At 53.9% G+C, this 17,030-nt stretch overlaps 2 protein-coding genes across 2 annotated transcripts; both read right to left on the reverse strand.

Moving 5' to 3' along the window:
- Positions 1-9,623: 9,623 nt before the first annotated feature.
- On the reverse strand, positions 9,624-12,009 carry LOC136494688 (pentatricopeptide repeat-containing protein At2g13600). The gene has a single exon (XM_066490856.1). The coding sequence runs from the start codon at positions 11,976-11,978 to the stop codon at positions 9,993-9,995; it is 1,986 nt and encodes a 661-aa protein (XP_066346953.1). The 5' UTR covers positions 11,979-12,009; the 3' UTR covers positions 9,624-9,992.
- A 500-nt stretch (positions 12,010-12,509) lies between these two features.
- LOC136494152 (pentatricopeptide repeat-containing protein At3g26540) lies at positions 12,510-15,961 on the reverse strand. Its single transcript, XM_066490310.1, has one exon. The coding sequence runs from the start codon at positions 15,910-15,912 to the stop codon at positions 13,774-13,776; it is 2,139 nt and encodes a 712-aa protein (XP_066346407.1). The 5' UTR covers positions 15,913-15,961; the 3' UTR covers positions 12,510-13,773.
- Positions 15,962-17,030: the final 1,069 nt, after the last annotated feature.

Here is a 17,030-nt window from a genome sequence, read left to right on the forward strand (position 1 = left end):
TCCGAGCCGTTCGGTTAACTTGGGCAGCCTGACAGCTTCTCCTTTGGGGGAGACTCTGTAGGCGGACCCTTCCGATCCCTTCTTTGAGAAGGCAGATGTCGAAACTAGAGACGCGAGGGGCGTTGAGTAGGATTTTTCTGGTAAACAGAAACACCGTAGCTATCGGGGCGTAGGGTTTGTTAGTTCGTCCAGTTTTACTCAAGGCTTTGTGCCTGTATGTCGCGCTCTTAGTTTCAGACGTACGGAGGGGTCGGGTGAAGAGGATATCTAGACTGGTAGTCATCCTCGGCAGCCCCCGAGTGATGCTCGCGTCCCTGCTATTTGACTGGGGTCGGAATCTTGCGAACGAATTTTAACGCATAAAGTGAGAAAGCTGAGAGGCTTATCTTTCTTCGGTCGTTCGTTCGTCGTGTCTTCTGGGCCGAACGGTCGACCCAGGAGATCTGAAAGGTCCCGTCGTCGGGTCGTCTGTGGTCCTGCATGGGGAGGCGAAAAGTTGTCTGCCTATGTGGGTGCCTTAATCGCCGCGTCCGGAGCGGGTCAGTGGCGGGCCATACCCAGGCAGTGTTTAGTTTGACCGAAGAGGGACGCCTCGCAGACCGGGGTTCGTCCCGTCACTTCTGGCGCGTCCCCTCAGATATCAATCAGCATTGATTGCATATTAAAAAAGAGGGAAGGGAGAGGGTTTTTTCGTCCGACCTTTCGCCTTTCCTCAGTTACAGCGCTTCTTCTTTAAATAGGGAGGGGGAGAGGAGCTCTCCTCCCACCTCCCCTTCTGCCTCCGAGCCGCTATCTCTCCTTCTTCTTCCTTTCCGCCAAACGCGTCCGTGCGTCGCGGTGGTTCCTGAGTGAGGAAGAGTAATGCCAGAGGGAGATAGAGAACTTACGACCTTGCTCGTGAGTCTGGTGCGTGATGTCGAGCCGGAGGTTATCCAACGTAGATGAGATGGTGCGCGCGGCCCTTGGTGAGGAGTCGCTGCTGCTGAAGGAGAAAAGACGTCGGTGGGCGTCGTACGTCGTTGACTGCGCCGTCGTTCGCTGCGCTCCTCCCTTGGCGGGAGGCAGTTTCCTGCCCATACGCCGTTGTCAGGGTTATGGCTGGGGATGATGGCGTAGTCCCCAGACGCCATGACGGTGGCGTTGCTGCCGGGGTTGCGGCTGACGACGATGGCGTAGTCCCCGGACGCTCCGGCGGAGGCGTCATAGATGGTGGCGCCTTCGAGGATCCAGCGAAGATGTCGCCGATGGAGAGCGTGGCACGGCGCCCGCAGTAGACGAGCTGGCCCGTGTACATGCCCTCGACGTCGCCGATGGAGAGCGTGGCACTGGCGGCCGCAGTGGACGAACTGGCCCGTGTACATGCCCTCGACGTCGCCGATGGAGAGCGTGGCGCGACGATCGTAGTAGCACTTGTGGTAGAGCTGAGCCGAGACTGTGATGAAATAACGTTGTGGGGAAGCCCCCGAGTAAACAGTCTTCAGAGTATATTGTTCCTTTTTTGTAATGACATCGCTTTGTAAGTGGTGAATTCGTGCAAAAAATGAACAAAATTACATCCTTTGCTTATGGCAAGTCATTTTAGCGCTTTCCAACTCTTCTCATGGTCTAAGTCATAGGAAGCTAGGAACGTGGGCAAACTAATTCTGATTGAACTGGTGAGCAAAGAGGTTGCAGCCGCTGGGGCGTGGGTGTCTCGCAGTCCTACCAGTTGTATTCAGAATTGGTTCCCAAGATCTTAGCCCTCGAGACTCATTTACGAGGCGAATGGAAAACTTATAGAATGTTTGTAAGTATAACACAGGGATTTTTTGCAAGCGCGATACTTGTATTACACATAACATATGTTACGATCACATGCCAGCCCCCGAGTGAGGTCTGACCCCTCGCGATTTGTAGGGGTCGGAAATCACTAAGGATCGGGGTTCTGTTAAGACAAAAACTGATAAAGAAAAGTGTAAGCTTATTTTAAGGATAGAAACGACGTAGCTGCTCAATGTTCCAGGCGTTGGTGAAGACCTCCCCTTTGATGGTTTTCAACCGGTAGGCGCCTGGGCGAAGTATTTCCGCGACGATGTAAGGCCCTTCCCAGGGCGGGGAGAGTTTGTGACGATCCTTGTTGCTCTGTACAAGGCGGAGGACGAGGTCTCCGACGTTGAAGGCTCGACCCCGCACCCGTCGGCTGTGGTACCGCCGCAACGCTTGCTGGTACTTGGCTGAACGGAGGAGGGCGATGTCGCGGGCCTCGTCCAGCTGGTCCATGGCGTCTTGGTGAGATGCCTCGGCTCCCTTAGCGTCATATGCTCTGATTCTTGGTGCTCCATAGTCGAGGTCCGTCGGGAGAACGGCCTCGGAGCCGTAGATCATGAAGAAGGGTGTGTAGCCGGTGGTCCGGCTAGGAGTCGTCCTTAGGCTCCAGAGCACAGCCGGGAGCTCAGCGAGCCAACGCGCGCCGAACTTGTTCAACCGGTTGAAAATTCTGGGTTTGAGGCCTTGAAGAAGCATGCCGTTTGCGCGCTCGACCTGTCCGTTCGTCCGGGGGTGCGCGACGGCTGCCCAATCGATTCGGATGTGTTGTTCATCACAGAAACTGAATGAATTTCCTACCGGTGAACTGCGTGCCGTTGTCTGTGATGATGGAGTTCGGTACTCCAAAGCGATGGATGATGTCGAGAAAGAACAACACAGCTTGCTCTGATTTGATTGTGGATATTGGCCGAGCTTCAATCCATTTTGTGAACTTGTCTATGGTGACAAGCAGGTGGGTAAAGCCTCCGGCGCTTTTTTAAGTGGCCCGACCAGGTCAAGCCCCCAGACCGCGAAGGGCCACGTGATGGGGATCATCTGGAGAGCCTGGGCCGGGAGGTGTGTTTGCCGAGCGTAGTATTGGCACCCTTCGCAGGTGCGTACAATTTGCTCGGCATCGGCTACTGCGGTGGGCCAATAGAAACCCTGTCGGAATGCCTTCCCAACCAAGGTTCTTGGTGCGGCATGGTGTCCGCATGCCCCACCGTGGATGTCGCTCAGTAGGAGTTTTCCCTGTTCGCCAGGGATGCAAAGCTGAAGAATTCCGATGTGACTTCGTTTGTAGAGTTCGCCCTCTACAAGAACGAAGGATTTGGCGCGTCGCGCGAGCCGTCGGGCTTCTGTCTTGTCGGTTGGTAGTACGTCGTGGAGGAGATAGTCGATGTAAAGTGTTCTCCAGTCATTGGGAGGATCGGACTCCATTGCTGGGTCTTCTTCAAGCTCCATGACCTCGGGGTCAGGAGGAGCAGTTGGCGGATCGGCCTTGGGGGTCGGACTAGAAGGGCCATCATCGGCTTGTTCCGACCCCGCGTAGCGTACCGAGGGTTTGTGTTGGTCACTGGCGAAGACGCCTGTTGGAACTGGCTCTCGGCTGGATGCTGCTTTTGCGAGTGCATCGGCCGCTTCGTTGAGGCGCCTGGGGATATGATTGAGTTCGAGGCCGTCGAATTTGTCCTCCAGACGTCGGACCTCTTGACAGTATGCCTCCATCTTGGTATCGTGGCAGCCCGACTCTTTCATGACCTGGTTGACGACCAGCTGAGAGTCGCCCCTGACGTCAAGGCGTCGGATGCCCAGCTCGATGGCGATTCGTAGGCCGTTGATGAGCGCTTCGTATTCTGCAATATTGTTTGATGAGGGAAAATGAAGCCGAACCATGTACCTCATGTGGACCCCGAGGGGGGATACAAAGACTAGTCCTGCTCCGGCGCCCTTCTTCATCAGCGATCCGTCGAAGTACATAATCCAGTACTCTTGATCGACGGCTGCTGGTGGCATCTGGACCTCGGTCCACTCCGCGATGAAGTCAGCCAGTGCCTGAGATTTGATCGCCGTTCGGGGGACATAAGAAATGCCCTGATCCATCAGCTCGAGTGCCCACTTTGCGGTTCTCCCCGTAGCGTCATGGCTACGAACGACCTCAGCCGAGGGGGAACGACGTCACTACTGTCACGGGGTGTGACTCGAAGTAGTGGCGTAGCTTCCTTTTGGTGATGAGGACGGTGTAGAGGAGTTTCTGGATCTGGGAGTAGCGGGTTTTGGAGTCGGATAACACCTCGCTGATGAAATATACAGGGCGCTGCACCTTGAAGGCGTGCCCCTCTTCTTCTCGCTCTACTATTAAGGCGGAGCTAACCACTTGGGTGGTGGCCGAGATATATAGTAGGAGAGATTCTCCATCGCATGGAGGAACTAGGACCGGCGGCTTAGTTAAAAATCATTTAACCATGTCAAGTGCTTCCTGAGCCTCGGCTGTCCACTCGAAGCGGTCAGTTTTCTTCAGGAGTCGATAAAGGGGGAGTCCTCGTTCGCCGAGGCGTGAAATGAATCGACTGAGAGCGGCAAGGCACCCGGTGATCCGCTGAACCCCCTTTATGTTTTGGATCGGGCCCATCCTCGTGATGGCTGATATCTTCTCTAGGTTGGCTTCGATGCCACGCTCGGAGACGATAAAGCCGAGCAGCATGCCCCTCGGGACCCCGAAAACACATTTTTCGGGATTGAGCTTGATGCCGTTCGCCCGGAGTCTCACAAAGGTGCGTTCAAGGTCGGCGACAAGGTGGTCAGCCCGCTTGGATTTGACTACGATGCCGTCGACATAGGCCTCAACGGTTCGCCCGATGAGGTCTCCGAAGCAACTAAGCATACAGCGCTGGTACGTTGCCCCAGCGTTCTTCAAACCAAACGGCATTGAAACGTAGCAAAATGATCCGAAGGGCGTGATAAAAGACGTCGCGAGCTGGTCGGACTCTTTCATCGCGATCTGATGGTAGCGTGAGTATGCGTCCAGGAAATAGAGGGTTTCGCACCCCGAGGTGGAATCGACTATTTGGTCTATTCGTGGCAAAGGAAATGGATCCTTTGGACACGCTTTGTTGAGGCCAGTATAATCAACACACATTCTCCATTTCCCGCTCTTTTTCTGAACAAGTACAGGATTTGCTAACCACTCTGGGTGGTATACTTCCTTGATGAATCCTGCGGCCAGTAGTTTGGCTATCTCCTCGCCGATGGCCCTGCGTTTCTCCTCGTCGAAGCGGTGCAGGCGTTGTTTTACTGGCTTGGAGCCCGGGAGGATCTAGAGAGTATGCTCGGCGACCTCCCTCGGGATGCCCGGCATATCCGAGGGTTTCCACGCAAAGATGTCCTTGTTGGCGCGGAGGAAGTCGATGAGCGCGCTTTCCTATGCGGAGGAGAGCGCGGTCCCGATTCGGACTTCCTTGCCCTCGGAGCTACTGGGATCCAAGAGGACGCCCTTGGAGCCCTCTGCCGATTCGAACGATCCAGACGACTTTTTTGCGTCGGGTGTCCCCTCAATGACCTCCTCCCTGAGGGTGGCGAGCTCTTCGGATGCGATGACCGTGGATGCGTGTCCGCAGCATTCGACCTCGCACTCGTAAGCGCGCTAGAAGGAGGTGCCGATGGTGATGATCCCATGGGGGCCCGGCATCTTCAGCTTCAGGTATGTGTAATTGGGTACGGCCATGAACTTCGCGTAACATGGTCGCCCCAATATGGCGTGGAAAGTCCCCGGGAACCCCACTACATCGAAGGTGAGGGTCTCAGTCCGGTAATTGGATTGATCCCCAAAGGTGACGGGCAGGTCAATCTGCCCTAGCGGCACGGCTTGCTTTCCTGGCACGACGCCATGGAAAGGCGCTCGGACGGGGTGGAGGCGCGTTCGATTGACGCCCATCTCGTCGAGCGTCTTGGCGTACATGATGTTGAGGCCGCTGCCCCCATCCATCAGTACCTTGGTGAGCCGCTTTGGACCGACGATTGGGTCGACGACAAGCGGATACCTTCCCGGGTGTGGGATGGTATTTGGATGGTCGGTTCGGTCGAAGGTTATGGCGGATTCCGACCACCGGAGATAGGCTGGTATAGCCGGTCCAGCGGTATAGACCTCTCGACGTGCGACCTTCTGGCGGCGCCTGGAGTCGTAGGCCGTTGATCCTCCGAAGATCATGAGGGCACCGGTCGGAGTTGGGAAGGCATCGTCCTTCTCCTCCGTGTCGTTAGTGGTGGGAACAGGCTCCTTCCCCTGCTCCTCCTTGTTCAAACCCCCGGCCAAGTATTTGCGCATAAGGCCGCATTCCTTGGATAGGTGCTTGGCCGGAAAGGCGTGGTTTGGGCATGGCCCCTCGAGCATTTTTTCGAAGTGGTTCGGAGTGCCCTCCGCGGGCTTCCGGCCACCTTTGCGGTCGGCAGCGGCCGCGAGCGAGTTGTCGCGCCGTTGCTTCTTATTTTTTCCCTTTGGCGAGACGGTTGGAGGCGCCTTCGCTGGCGTCCTCGTCCCGCCTTGTCTTTCCGTCGGAGCGATCAAAGATGGCTCCGACTGCCTCCTCTCCAGAGGCGTGACTGGTGGCGATGTCCAGAAGTTCCTTGGTAGTTCGCAGGCCCCTGCGTCCTAGCTTGTGGACCAGGGATTCACAGGTTGTTCCGGACAGAAAGGCTCCTATCACGTCGGCGTCGGCGACGTTCGGGAGCTCGTTGCACTGTCGGGAGAAGCGCCGGATGTACCCGCAGAGGGTTTCATCGGCCTTCTGACGGCAGTTCTTGAGGTCCCATGGGTTTCCAGGGCGTTTGTACGTGCCCTGGAAATTACCCACGAAGATCTCAGTCAGATCCACCCAACTCTGAATGGCATTGGACGGTAGGTGCTCCAGCCATGCTCGTGCCGAGTCGGCCAAGAACAGCGGGAGATTGCGAATAATAAAATTATCATCACTCGCACCACCGGCCTGACATGCAAGCCGATAGTCTTCGAGCCAAAGCCCGGGATTTGTTTCGCCAGAATATTTAGGAATGTTCGTAGGCGGTCGATACCTTAGGGGGAACGCAGCGTTGAGGATGTGCCGGCCAAAGGCCTGAGGGCCTGGCAGAACGGGGCTCGGGCTTCGGTCCTCGTTGCTGTCGTAGCGCCCGCCACGTCGGGGATGGTAGCCGCGGCGCGCTGCTTCTCCATCGTCGCCGTGGGCACGTCTCTGAGCGTCGATGATGCTACGTACGTCGCGGCCACGGCCGAGGCGTTGATGTACAGGGACGACGGAGGGCTGCCCGCCAGCTGGCGGTGTTTGGTGTACGGATGCGTCTTTGGTGGGACGCACTGAGGGCGCGCGCTGGCTGGTGTCGGGTTCGCGTCGTCGAGACAACGAACTTTCCGCCTGCTGCGCCGCTGCACGCTCGAGCAACGTGCGAATCTCCCGATGAGCGCGTCGATCCTCGGACGTCGCGGCCTCCGGGAGGCCATGCAGCAAGGTGGTTGCTGCGGCGATGTTCTGGCTGGCTCGAGCAAAGTGAGGAAAGGCCCCATCGTCGATGAGGATCCTTTGATGTACGGTGCGGGCTGTGGCGCGCGCGCGCCCCCCGTCTTTGCGGCGTTCAATCTCGCGATTGATGTCCGCGTATTCCCGTGCGAGCCCTTGCCCGGCCTCATTGATTTCCTGTTGACGAGCCTTTAGCTGCTCCATCCTCAAGTGAGATGGGGCTGTCCCCTCCTCCCCAGATCTGCTGTCAAGATTGTTTGTAGGGGTGGCCACTTCCCTGGAGGCGCTTTCGGCGTGACCCTCAGGGGTCTGCGTCATGTAGCATTCCCGGGAAGGGTGGTGACTCCCCCTACTGGAATCTGAGCTGGAGAGCGATACGGGCTCCTCGTTGAGGAGCTCGTAGAGGGTCTCCGTATCCTGCTCAATCATCCCCACGAACTCGATGTCCGTGGGTGGTTGAACCACACGTAGCGCCAGAAGGCGGCCAGCGGTTGCCGCAACGTTGCGGAGACCGAACGGAAACACTGTCGGGGCGCTCCATACGGACCCTTCCGGACACATGGTGGCGTTGTGAGAGGCCTCCTTGGGTGACGGGTCTCCCCGGGAGTTGCCCGGTGGACCCTCAAGCCTGAGACGGCTGAGGTTGATGGAAGGGGGAGATGGGGCGGCTGAGTGAGTCAGTGCCAGCTCTCCTAGTGTGATGATGAAATCCAGGTCGCCGAAACGCACGTGTGCGCCCGGGGCCCAGGTGATTGCGTGGGTGGTCATCCGAGACCTGATTTGGAACGCGCAAAGCCCCTACCCGGCGCGCCAACTGTCGGTGTTTCGTACAAGCACCGGCAAGTAAATTTATGGTAATGCGCGTTAGGCTCGGATGGTGCGCTAAAGGACACAGGATTTATACTGGTTCGGGCGGAACGTCCCTACGTCCAGTTTGTTGCTGCTTGTGTTATTAGCACCGTAAACGATCTGTAGTAAGGGATACAAACTGCCGAGAGAGGGACTGGTCCCAAGTCTCTGATCGAAGGGTTGAAAGGTAGTCAAGAGCTTCGTAGCTGCTTGAATGTGTGTGAATGCGTTCTATCGTTTGGTCCTCTTTTTTCCCGTCCCTTCGATGGAGGATGTGCATCCCCTTTTATAGATGAAAGGGGTGGCTTTACAAGGGTGAAGACTCCAGGATGCGTATTCTACTTAGTCTTGTGGCTTACGTCTATCTGATCAGGTCCTCCATCCTAATGAGTGCGAAGGAAGATAAGTGCTTACGATATTGTCGATGTCTCTGTAGGATGTCAGGCTAGTCACAGAACGCTGCCCTGCGCAGGGTATGGGCTGTAGTACGGTGGTTTTGACTTATGAGCCTCTCCCAGCCCCGCTCCGTGCGCCTTCTGGTTCCCATGATTCCTTGTTGGGAGAGTTCGGGGTCGGGGTCCGGTGTGGCACCGTGGCCAAGGCCTTCCGACTGGGAGGACCTGAGGGGTCGGGAAGCGGGCGCCGCTCCCTCGGGTCCACAGCGTGGTGACGGAATACCCGTCGTCCGTGGAGATAGCAAATCCGTTCTTGGAGCGTAGCGGTTGTCGTATATCTTTGTTGGGTTCCGTGTCCCAGAGCTGAAGGCGGCGCCTACAACTCTACAGGGTGAGGCGTGCACACCTGTAATACATTATGGGCTCTGCGGCGCCCGGAAGGGTCTAAAGCATCAGTCCTGTCGTTCCCTGGCAGTCCTTTTCCTGCCAGGGCGCAGGGTATGGTCGTTGGAGCCATGGTTGACCCGAATGTCTTGTCTCGTCCTGTACCCATCATTATGAGGGATAGATATCGATCAGGGCGAGGCTCGTTCTGGGCCGTCGGGTGAGGCGGAGATCAATCCCTATCTCTTGGGCGAGACTAACCCTATCCCTCTGGGATCGGGCGAGGCGGAATCCATCCCTTAGCCCTCGGGCGAGACCGAGCCCGCCCTATAAGCGTCGGGCGAGACGAAGTTTGGCTTTGAGCCTTTGGGCGAGACAGGGTTACCCCACAAAGGCGTCGGGTGAGGCCGACCCTGCCCCTCCGGGATCGGGCGAGACGGAACTCATCCCTTAGCCCTCGGGCGAGACCGAGCCCGCCCTCGAGGGGTCGGGCGAGACGGAGTTTATCCCTCGGCCCTCGGGCGAGACCGAGCCCGCCCTATAAGCGTCGGGCGAGGCGGAACCGAACTCCTGTTACTCGAACAAGGGATGACATGACGCCTTTATGCGTCCGGAAGTTTTTCACGTTTAGTGGTTATCGGTTCCGCCTTCTGGGGTACCCCGGTATTAGGTCCCCGACACCGCCCATTTCTAATAGCTGACACATTGTTGTCCAAGGCACCTTGTATTTACCCGTGGAGAGTTCCTGATCCCCCACCCAAAGGAAACATCTTGGTAGCTTATCCCATTCTTTGAAAAATCGTTTTATCTGGTTGAGGACATGACCAGCTAGGTTGGTTGGGAGCTTAAAATCGATCTGAGAACCCCCTTTTTTCTTACTAAGAAGACGATCCTTTCTGTCAACCAACTTGCTTTTGGCCCTTGTCAACACCTACTTCTGAAGTCATCTGACTTTCTACTTCTATCCACAGGCTTCAGAGCAGTAATTCATCAAGCCATCATCAATTTCATCTATACTCGTTCTGCCCATCTCCATCTGAATTATTCTCAAAGTATTGTGTATCTCATTCCTTCATGGATGTCGATTATCTCGTGCCAGAAACACATTCATTTTCCTTCCTATCTCAATCCAACTACACCCTGGCTGCTTACTGACACCCCTGTCCTTCATGGATCTCCTCACTCTAAAAACTTCTGCCCATTTCCCCATCTCAGCATACATATTCGAGAGAAGGACATAGGGCCCAGAGTTCTGAGGATCAAGCTCAAACAATCTCCCAGCTGTCCATTCCCCCAACTCAACATTCTTATGCAGCCTGCAAGCACCTAGCAGAGAAGCCCAGAGCACAGAGTCAGGTTCCATTGGCATGTCCTTTATGAGCTCCTCAGCTTCTTTGAGATGACCAGCACGACCAAGCAAGTCAACCATGCATGTGTAATGATCTCGAGATGGCGTAATCCCATGATCCTCAGTCATGGAATGGAAGTATCTCTGGCCCTCATCCACCAATCCAGAATGACCACAGGCTGACAAGACCCCTATCATAGTGACAGAGTCCGGGTTCTCATTGCTGCACAGCATTCTCTCAAAAAGATGCAATGCATCTTTTGCACGGCCATTCTGTGCATAACCAACAATCATCGCATTCCACGACACATTATCTCTGGCTGCCATTCTCTCAAATACCTTAGCACCATCATCGATGGAACCTGTTTTCAGGTACATGTCTACAAGGGAGTTCCCAACAAACACATCAGATTCTGGCCCAAAGTCAAAGCGAAAACCTTCCTTGAGGACATGCACATGAGCTTGCTGACCAAGCTGAAGGTCAGCAATATTCCCACATGCATTCAGAACATTTCCATACGTGTAATGTGTCGGCCAAATGGAGTCTCTTTTCAGCTGGACAAAGAGCCTAATCGCTTCTTGCTCCTCACCATTCTGAGCATATGCTGCAATGAGCACATTCCAAGCAATGACATTCTTCTCGACCATCTGCGAGAACACCACCTGAGCATCTTCCACATTTGCAGACTTTGCATACCCAGTGAGTATAGATATTTCCGAGACAATACTCCTGGAAGGCATGGAATCAAAGACACACCTTGCTTCCCACGTCCTCCCACACTTCGCATACATGTCCACCAGAGCATTGTTGAGCACCATGTCATCCCTAAGTCTGTCGCACTTCACCATATGGGCATGGACCTGCCGTCCTTCCCTGTCCGCAGCAAGTCCTGCACATGCGCTCATGACACTTGAGAGTGTCACCTCATCCGGAAAGAAACCAGCGGCCATCATCTCGACGAACAGCACGAGCGCCTCACCCACGGGACCGTTCTGCTCGAAGCAAGTGATCAAGCTGTTCCACGAAACGACGTTCCGCTCCGGCATTGCGTCGAACACCCTGCGCGCATCCTCCGGGCGCTCGCACTTGGCGTACATGTCCACGAGCGCGCTCCCGATGTGCACGTCGCCCGCGTGCGGCGACCTGGCGACGAGGCCGTGCACCTGCTCCCCGGTCCTCGAGTCCCTCTCAGCGGCGCATGCGCTCAGGGCGCTGGCGAAGGAGTAGGCATTGAGCACGAAGTCGTCGGCGTGCATGGCGGCCAGGAGCCGGAGCGCGTCCCCGGCGTGCCCGCGCCCGTGCCGCGCGAGCGCCGCGACGACCGCGTTGTAGGAGCACTGGTCGGGGTCCGGGATGGCCTCGAAGAGAGCCCGCGCCTCGTCGGGGCGGCCCAGGCGCGCGTACGCGGAGAGGAGCGCGTTGTACGAGAAGGTGTTGCGGACGGGTATCTCGTCGAACACCCTGCGGGCGTCGCGGAGTCGGCCGAGCCGCGCGTAGGTGGACACGAGCGTGTTGAGGAGGAAGGTCTCGCCGGCTACGGGAGACTTCAGAACGCGCGCGTGCGCGGCTCGGGCGCCGGGGAGGTTCGGCGCGGAGCGGAGGAGGTCGGCCAGCGGCGACGACGCGCGGAGGTGCGCGAGGAGTTCTTGGCCATGGTGGTGGTGGAGGTTCCGCGCCATGCCACCGAGAGGCACGCCATCAGCTCGCATTCGCAAGGGCCACCCTTTACACTTACGGAATTCCTGGAATTCCTGGCGTAAGTAACGGCCAGGGTCAGTTGGCTTGCGATCTAGAGAGAGACAGGGCTGTAGGAGAACATTCTGCGTTATCGAATGATGAGGGACGAATATGTGAGTCCGAGTCGCATCTTGCGTGGACACAAATAATATTCTTCAGAGACGTTAAAATTAACATTCAAATTAGTGTTCAGTTTCAAAATGCGTTTGTAAAAGCATCACAGTTTCACACTTGCTGATGCATGTTTGAAGGATTGAATTGAGAATGCTCCTTGCCATCAACCACCCTATCATCAATTTCATCAGTCCCCTGAATTTCGTCATTTTCATCATCCATGTCCATGTGACCATGTCAATACAGCTGCATTGCAGCATCGGGGGCTCGGGGCTTCAGCTAATGCTGCATAGCATATTACAATCCTGTCCACTTCATACATAGATAAGCGTCCGGACAGCAGTTAATCTTTGTTTTAAGCATTTATAGTTAACATGCAGGGCACCAGATGCAACTACAAATGCCTCAGCATCTTATCTTAACTCAAGGCATGCCATTTGCTCTCCGAGAGTTCTCATTGTAGAGCAAGCTTCAACTCGATGGTTTTTTTAAACACAAATGGCAGGAGCTCTGCCTTTCAATTAAGGTAGGAAAAAGAGATACAAACAATCCAAAAATAAGGGGGAGACAATGGCCAGCTTCTACATCACATCACTAATAAAACAGGTAAAGCCCCAAAGGCTGAGAAACCTCCCCTGAACACAAGGAGACACTGAGCCAAAGAAACAAACACTACGGCATATTGTTAAAAGCTCTTTTATGCTGAGAAATGTCTTCCTTCACTTTTAGTGCAACCTGTTGCGCCGTTTGGAACACGCTGTCAAAGATGTGCTGCACTGGTTACGTTCTTTCCAAATGTTCCACGTGATATAGATGGCCATACCATTGAAACTGCGCCTCTTGTCCTTTGGGATCTTGCGGGCTGTTTCCCCCCACCATGTGCTAATCGTTGTGCTCACATCCGAAAGCGCAGGCAGGTTCACGCTGAAATGCTCCCAGGTCAGAACATGGTTCCAGACCACCTGTGCAAAGGGGCACTGCAAGCAAAGGTGTCTTCCACTCTCAGGGGCTCATTACACAGCACACATGCATCATGGTGAGGCCAACCCCGTAGCGCCAAATTCTCTGCGGTTAGGGTTTTACCTTGCACCAAAATCCAGGTGAAGAGCTTGCATTTGTTTTTCACATGTGCTTTCCAAATTAAGTTTGGTTTGGGCCTAGTGTAGGAGCCCTTGAATTGCGTCCTCTTTGCCGACCATGTGGAATACTGGCCTTCAGACATCCATCTCCAGATGATGGAATCTCACACTCTAGGCTGTAGATGCACGTACTTTACTCGATCGATGGCGATAGTCGTACTTTACTCAAGATACAGATGAACTGCTGAAAGTGAAGTCTGCAATTGGGAAATCCAGTGCTATATGGTCATACACTTCTTAACTACATTCTGACCCAATGCAAACCCCCAAGGCAGGAGAGGAGGTTGAGCCCTTGATAGACATCAATTATCAGGTCAGTCAGCGCATGAGCTCAGCATCCAGCCTGAATTGTCTTGGAAGGATATTAAGTGCTGCTGATCCTACCAGTTTATAGAACGCTAAAAGGTCAAATTCAAGTTTGTGACATCTCTGACTGCCCATTCAGCTTCTCAGCCACCAAAAAACCAGTCTCACAGCTCAGCAATAATCTCAACCATCACCAGTTTTTTCCGTCTCAGCAGAATGACATGGGCTCCGCATCATCACTGCCACTGCATTCGTAGTCAGGAGTGGACTCAACAAATACAACTGGAGTCAGGGGTTTGCTGTCATTGATACGCTGCGCAGCCCTCTCCCCTAATTTGCTGTTCCCATATTCCCTGCAGCAGTCAAAGATCCTGAGCCACATCGCGGTTGTTGGCTCAAAGGGCATGTGGTCCACGAAATCCTCTAGCTCAACCATGTATCCATGCTTGCCCAACAGCTCGATCATGCATTCATAGTGTTCGATGCGTGGGACGATGCTGTACTCATCAGTCATCAGAGTGAAATAACTCCTCCCCAACCCAACATGCCCTTCAGAGATACATGAAACCAGAGCACCAAGGAAAGTGACAGAGTCTGGCCTAATCCCCTGCTTCCGCATTTCATCGAACAATTCAAGCCCATAGTCACCTTTGCTATTGTAAGCACATGCAAAGATCATAGAATTCCACAGGATGACATCATTAGATAATCCCAACTCAAAGATCCTGGAGGAATAATCAAACAGCCTACACTTGGAATACATATCAACCAGTGCACTTCGCAGTATGTCATCAATATCATACCCGTTTCTGATCATGTATGCATGAATCTGCTTCCCATGATTAAGCAGAAATATATTTGCACAGGCTGCAAGGGCAGAGCTGAACGTGGACTGGCTAGGTTTTGCCTCAGATTGCATCTCACGTAGAGCATGCAGAGCTGCTTCACTCATGGAGTGGCGTTCATAACCTGAGATGAGTGAGTTCCAGGAGAATCTATCTCTCTCTGATCCCATCTCAAAAAGAAGAAGCCGTTCTGCATTCCTCAGGCATCCACATTTGGAATATAACCTCACAAGTGCATTCATCAAAAAGGGGTAACTGAACAAACCAAACTTGAGAGCAAGTGCATGGAGCTCCTCACCTTTCCCAAGGTCAAGCAGCCCTGTACAGGCATTGAGCACAGAACCAAGTGTAACGACATCAAGCTCCTTTGTCTCATGCCTCATCTGCTGGAACAAATCTAAAGCACCAGTCAGATCCATGGACTTGACATAACCGGTCAACATAGCATTCCAGGATACCAAATTGTGCTGTTCCATGCCATCAAACACCCTTTTTGCATCAGCAAACCTCCCACAAGCAGCCAATCCTGACACAACTGAAGTGGACATCACCACGTCCTTCTTTGGTGCCAAGTTGAAGAGCCTTTGTGCTGCATCAATGTCACCACACTTTGCATACATATCTACAACTGAGCTCCGCACGTGTACGTGGTGTTCATACCCATGGCGGAGCACAAAAGTATGTATACACCTCCCTTCTTTAAGTGCACCGTTATCCCGGCAAGCAAGCATTGCGTGTGTGACAGTATATACCAGTGGCCTAACACCAGCCCATACCATCCTGAAGAACATATGAACTGCCATGTCGCCCATACCAGCGAGAAGATATCTCCGGATGATTACATTCCATGAAATGTCATTGGGTTGCAGGATGCCATCAAATGCCCGCCTTGCATCTGTAAGCACGAGGCACTTCCCGTACACGTCAACCAGTGCTGTGCCTAGAATCACATTGGACTGGAAGTCCCTCTTTGCGATATGACCATGGAGCTGCTGTGCACCACGCAGGTCAAGGCACTCAGCACAGCAGGCAAGCACTGATGCCAGTGTGACGTCCTTGGGGCGAATGCCAAGAGAGTTCATGTCAGCGAAGAGGGAGAGCGCCTCTGCAGGGTGCCCAGCGCGGGAAGAGGCGGAGATGATGGCGTTCCAGGAACCGCCGTCCCGGCGTGGCATTGCGTCGAACATCTCCCGCGCGTCGGCGAGACTGCCACAGGCAGCAAGGGACTCGATGGCGCGGTTGGAGAGGAATGTTGGAGTGGACGAGATCGAGGTGGAAGGGGAAGAAGACGAAGAGGAGGCGAGGTGGGAGGCGACGCGGCGGGCGGCGGCGAGGGAGCGGCGAGAGGTTGCCAAGCGGAGGAGCGAGGCGTAAAGAGAGGGCGGGAGCAGGGAGAAGGCAGAGCACGCGGGGAGGGCGTCGATGGCGGCGAAAAGGTGCCCGGCGGCAACGTGGTTGGAGATCGCGGACACCGTTGAGGCGACGGCGGACGCGGCCGCCATGTTGGCGGGAACGGGAAGGCAAAGGATGGGTCTACGCGTAATGGGTGCTGCGCTATCTTGTGGTTGTGGGCCTAAATTGAGGGCTTTTTTTGCGATTATTTTCCTCTAAGAAAAGCTTATTGTAGTTTTCTCTTTTATTGTACTAAAGATGCGGTTAGTTCATGTAAATGTAGATGTTTTTATCGGGTACAACTTGGACACACACAATACACATTCTACACTCACACCACACGCGCGTTTGTACACACGTAAAGAATAGATTGGGAGGCTCTCTGGCCTCCAGTGGTGGGAAACGCGTATTACCACCGAACGCGCACGCATGCGTGTACCATAAATTTTCTGAAAAAATCTAGAAAAAAGGTGCGACAACCAGGGTTTGAACCCTGGTGGGTAGGTCCCACTGGACAGCTCTGCCATTGGATCACAGGGCCATTCACATGTAAATGTAGACTTGATTACATCGGGAAACAAATCATGTAAGTGACTGGTTTTGCCGAGGCCCTGTTGTAATCGGTCTCACCTTTAATCAACACCGCATGTACAAGCCCAATACTGTCCCGACCCCAGAGTAATAACGAGAATCTATATATCTATCTATCTAGGGGCTTACAGCCATTTTCTGTGTTGTTTTTCGCACGGTTTCACGCGCCTACATGGGCCTGTGTGCCCCCGAACGTCACCAGCATCGAAAAGAGAGGGAGGGGGCGGCGTATGCCAACCAACGCCAGGGGAGGAGGAGACACCGAGGCGAGGCAACAGAAAAGCGAGGATGAAGATGCAACACCCGATCTACTTTTGAAACATCTAGATATAATATTTGCAACATATGTCTGAAGGTAGATAAAACACTTTGAAACATGCATCTGAAACACTTACAAAAACCACATGAAAAACATAGTAAAACATACACAACATCCAAATAAAACAATTATAACATATAAGTGAAACATATGCAACATCCAAATAAACACACTTGCAACATATGTTTGGAAAAATAGATGAAACATTATGAATAGAAACTTGCAACATACGTGTACAGCCATTGTAATATATGCAACATCCCAATCCACTTTGCAATATCCGTATGAAACACTTAGAACATACCTCTGAAACACTTG

Source organism: Miscanthus floridulus, chromosome 11 (assembly GCF_019320115.1).
Source record: "Miscanthus floridulus cultivar M001 chromosome 11, ASM1932011v1, whole genome shotgun sequence".
In the NCBI taxonomy this organism is placed as follows: Eukaryota; Viridiplantae; Streptophyta; class Magnoliopsida; order Poales; family Poaceae; genus Miscanthus; species Miscanthus floridulus.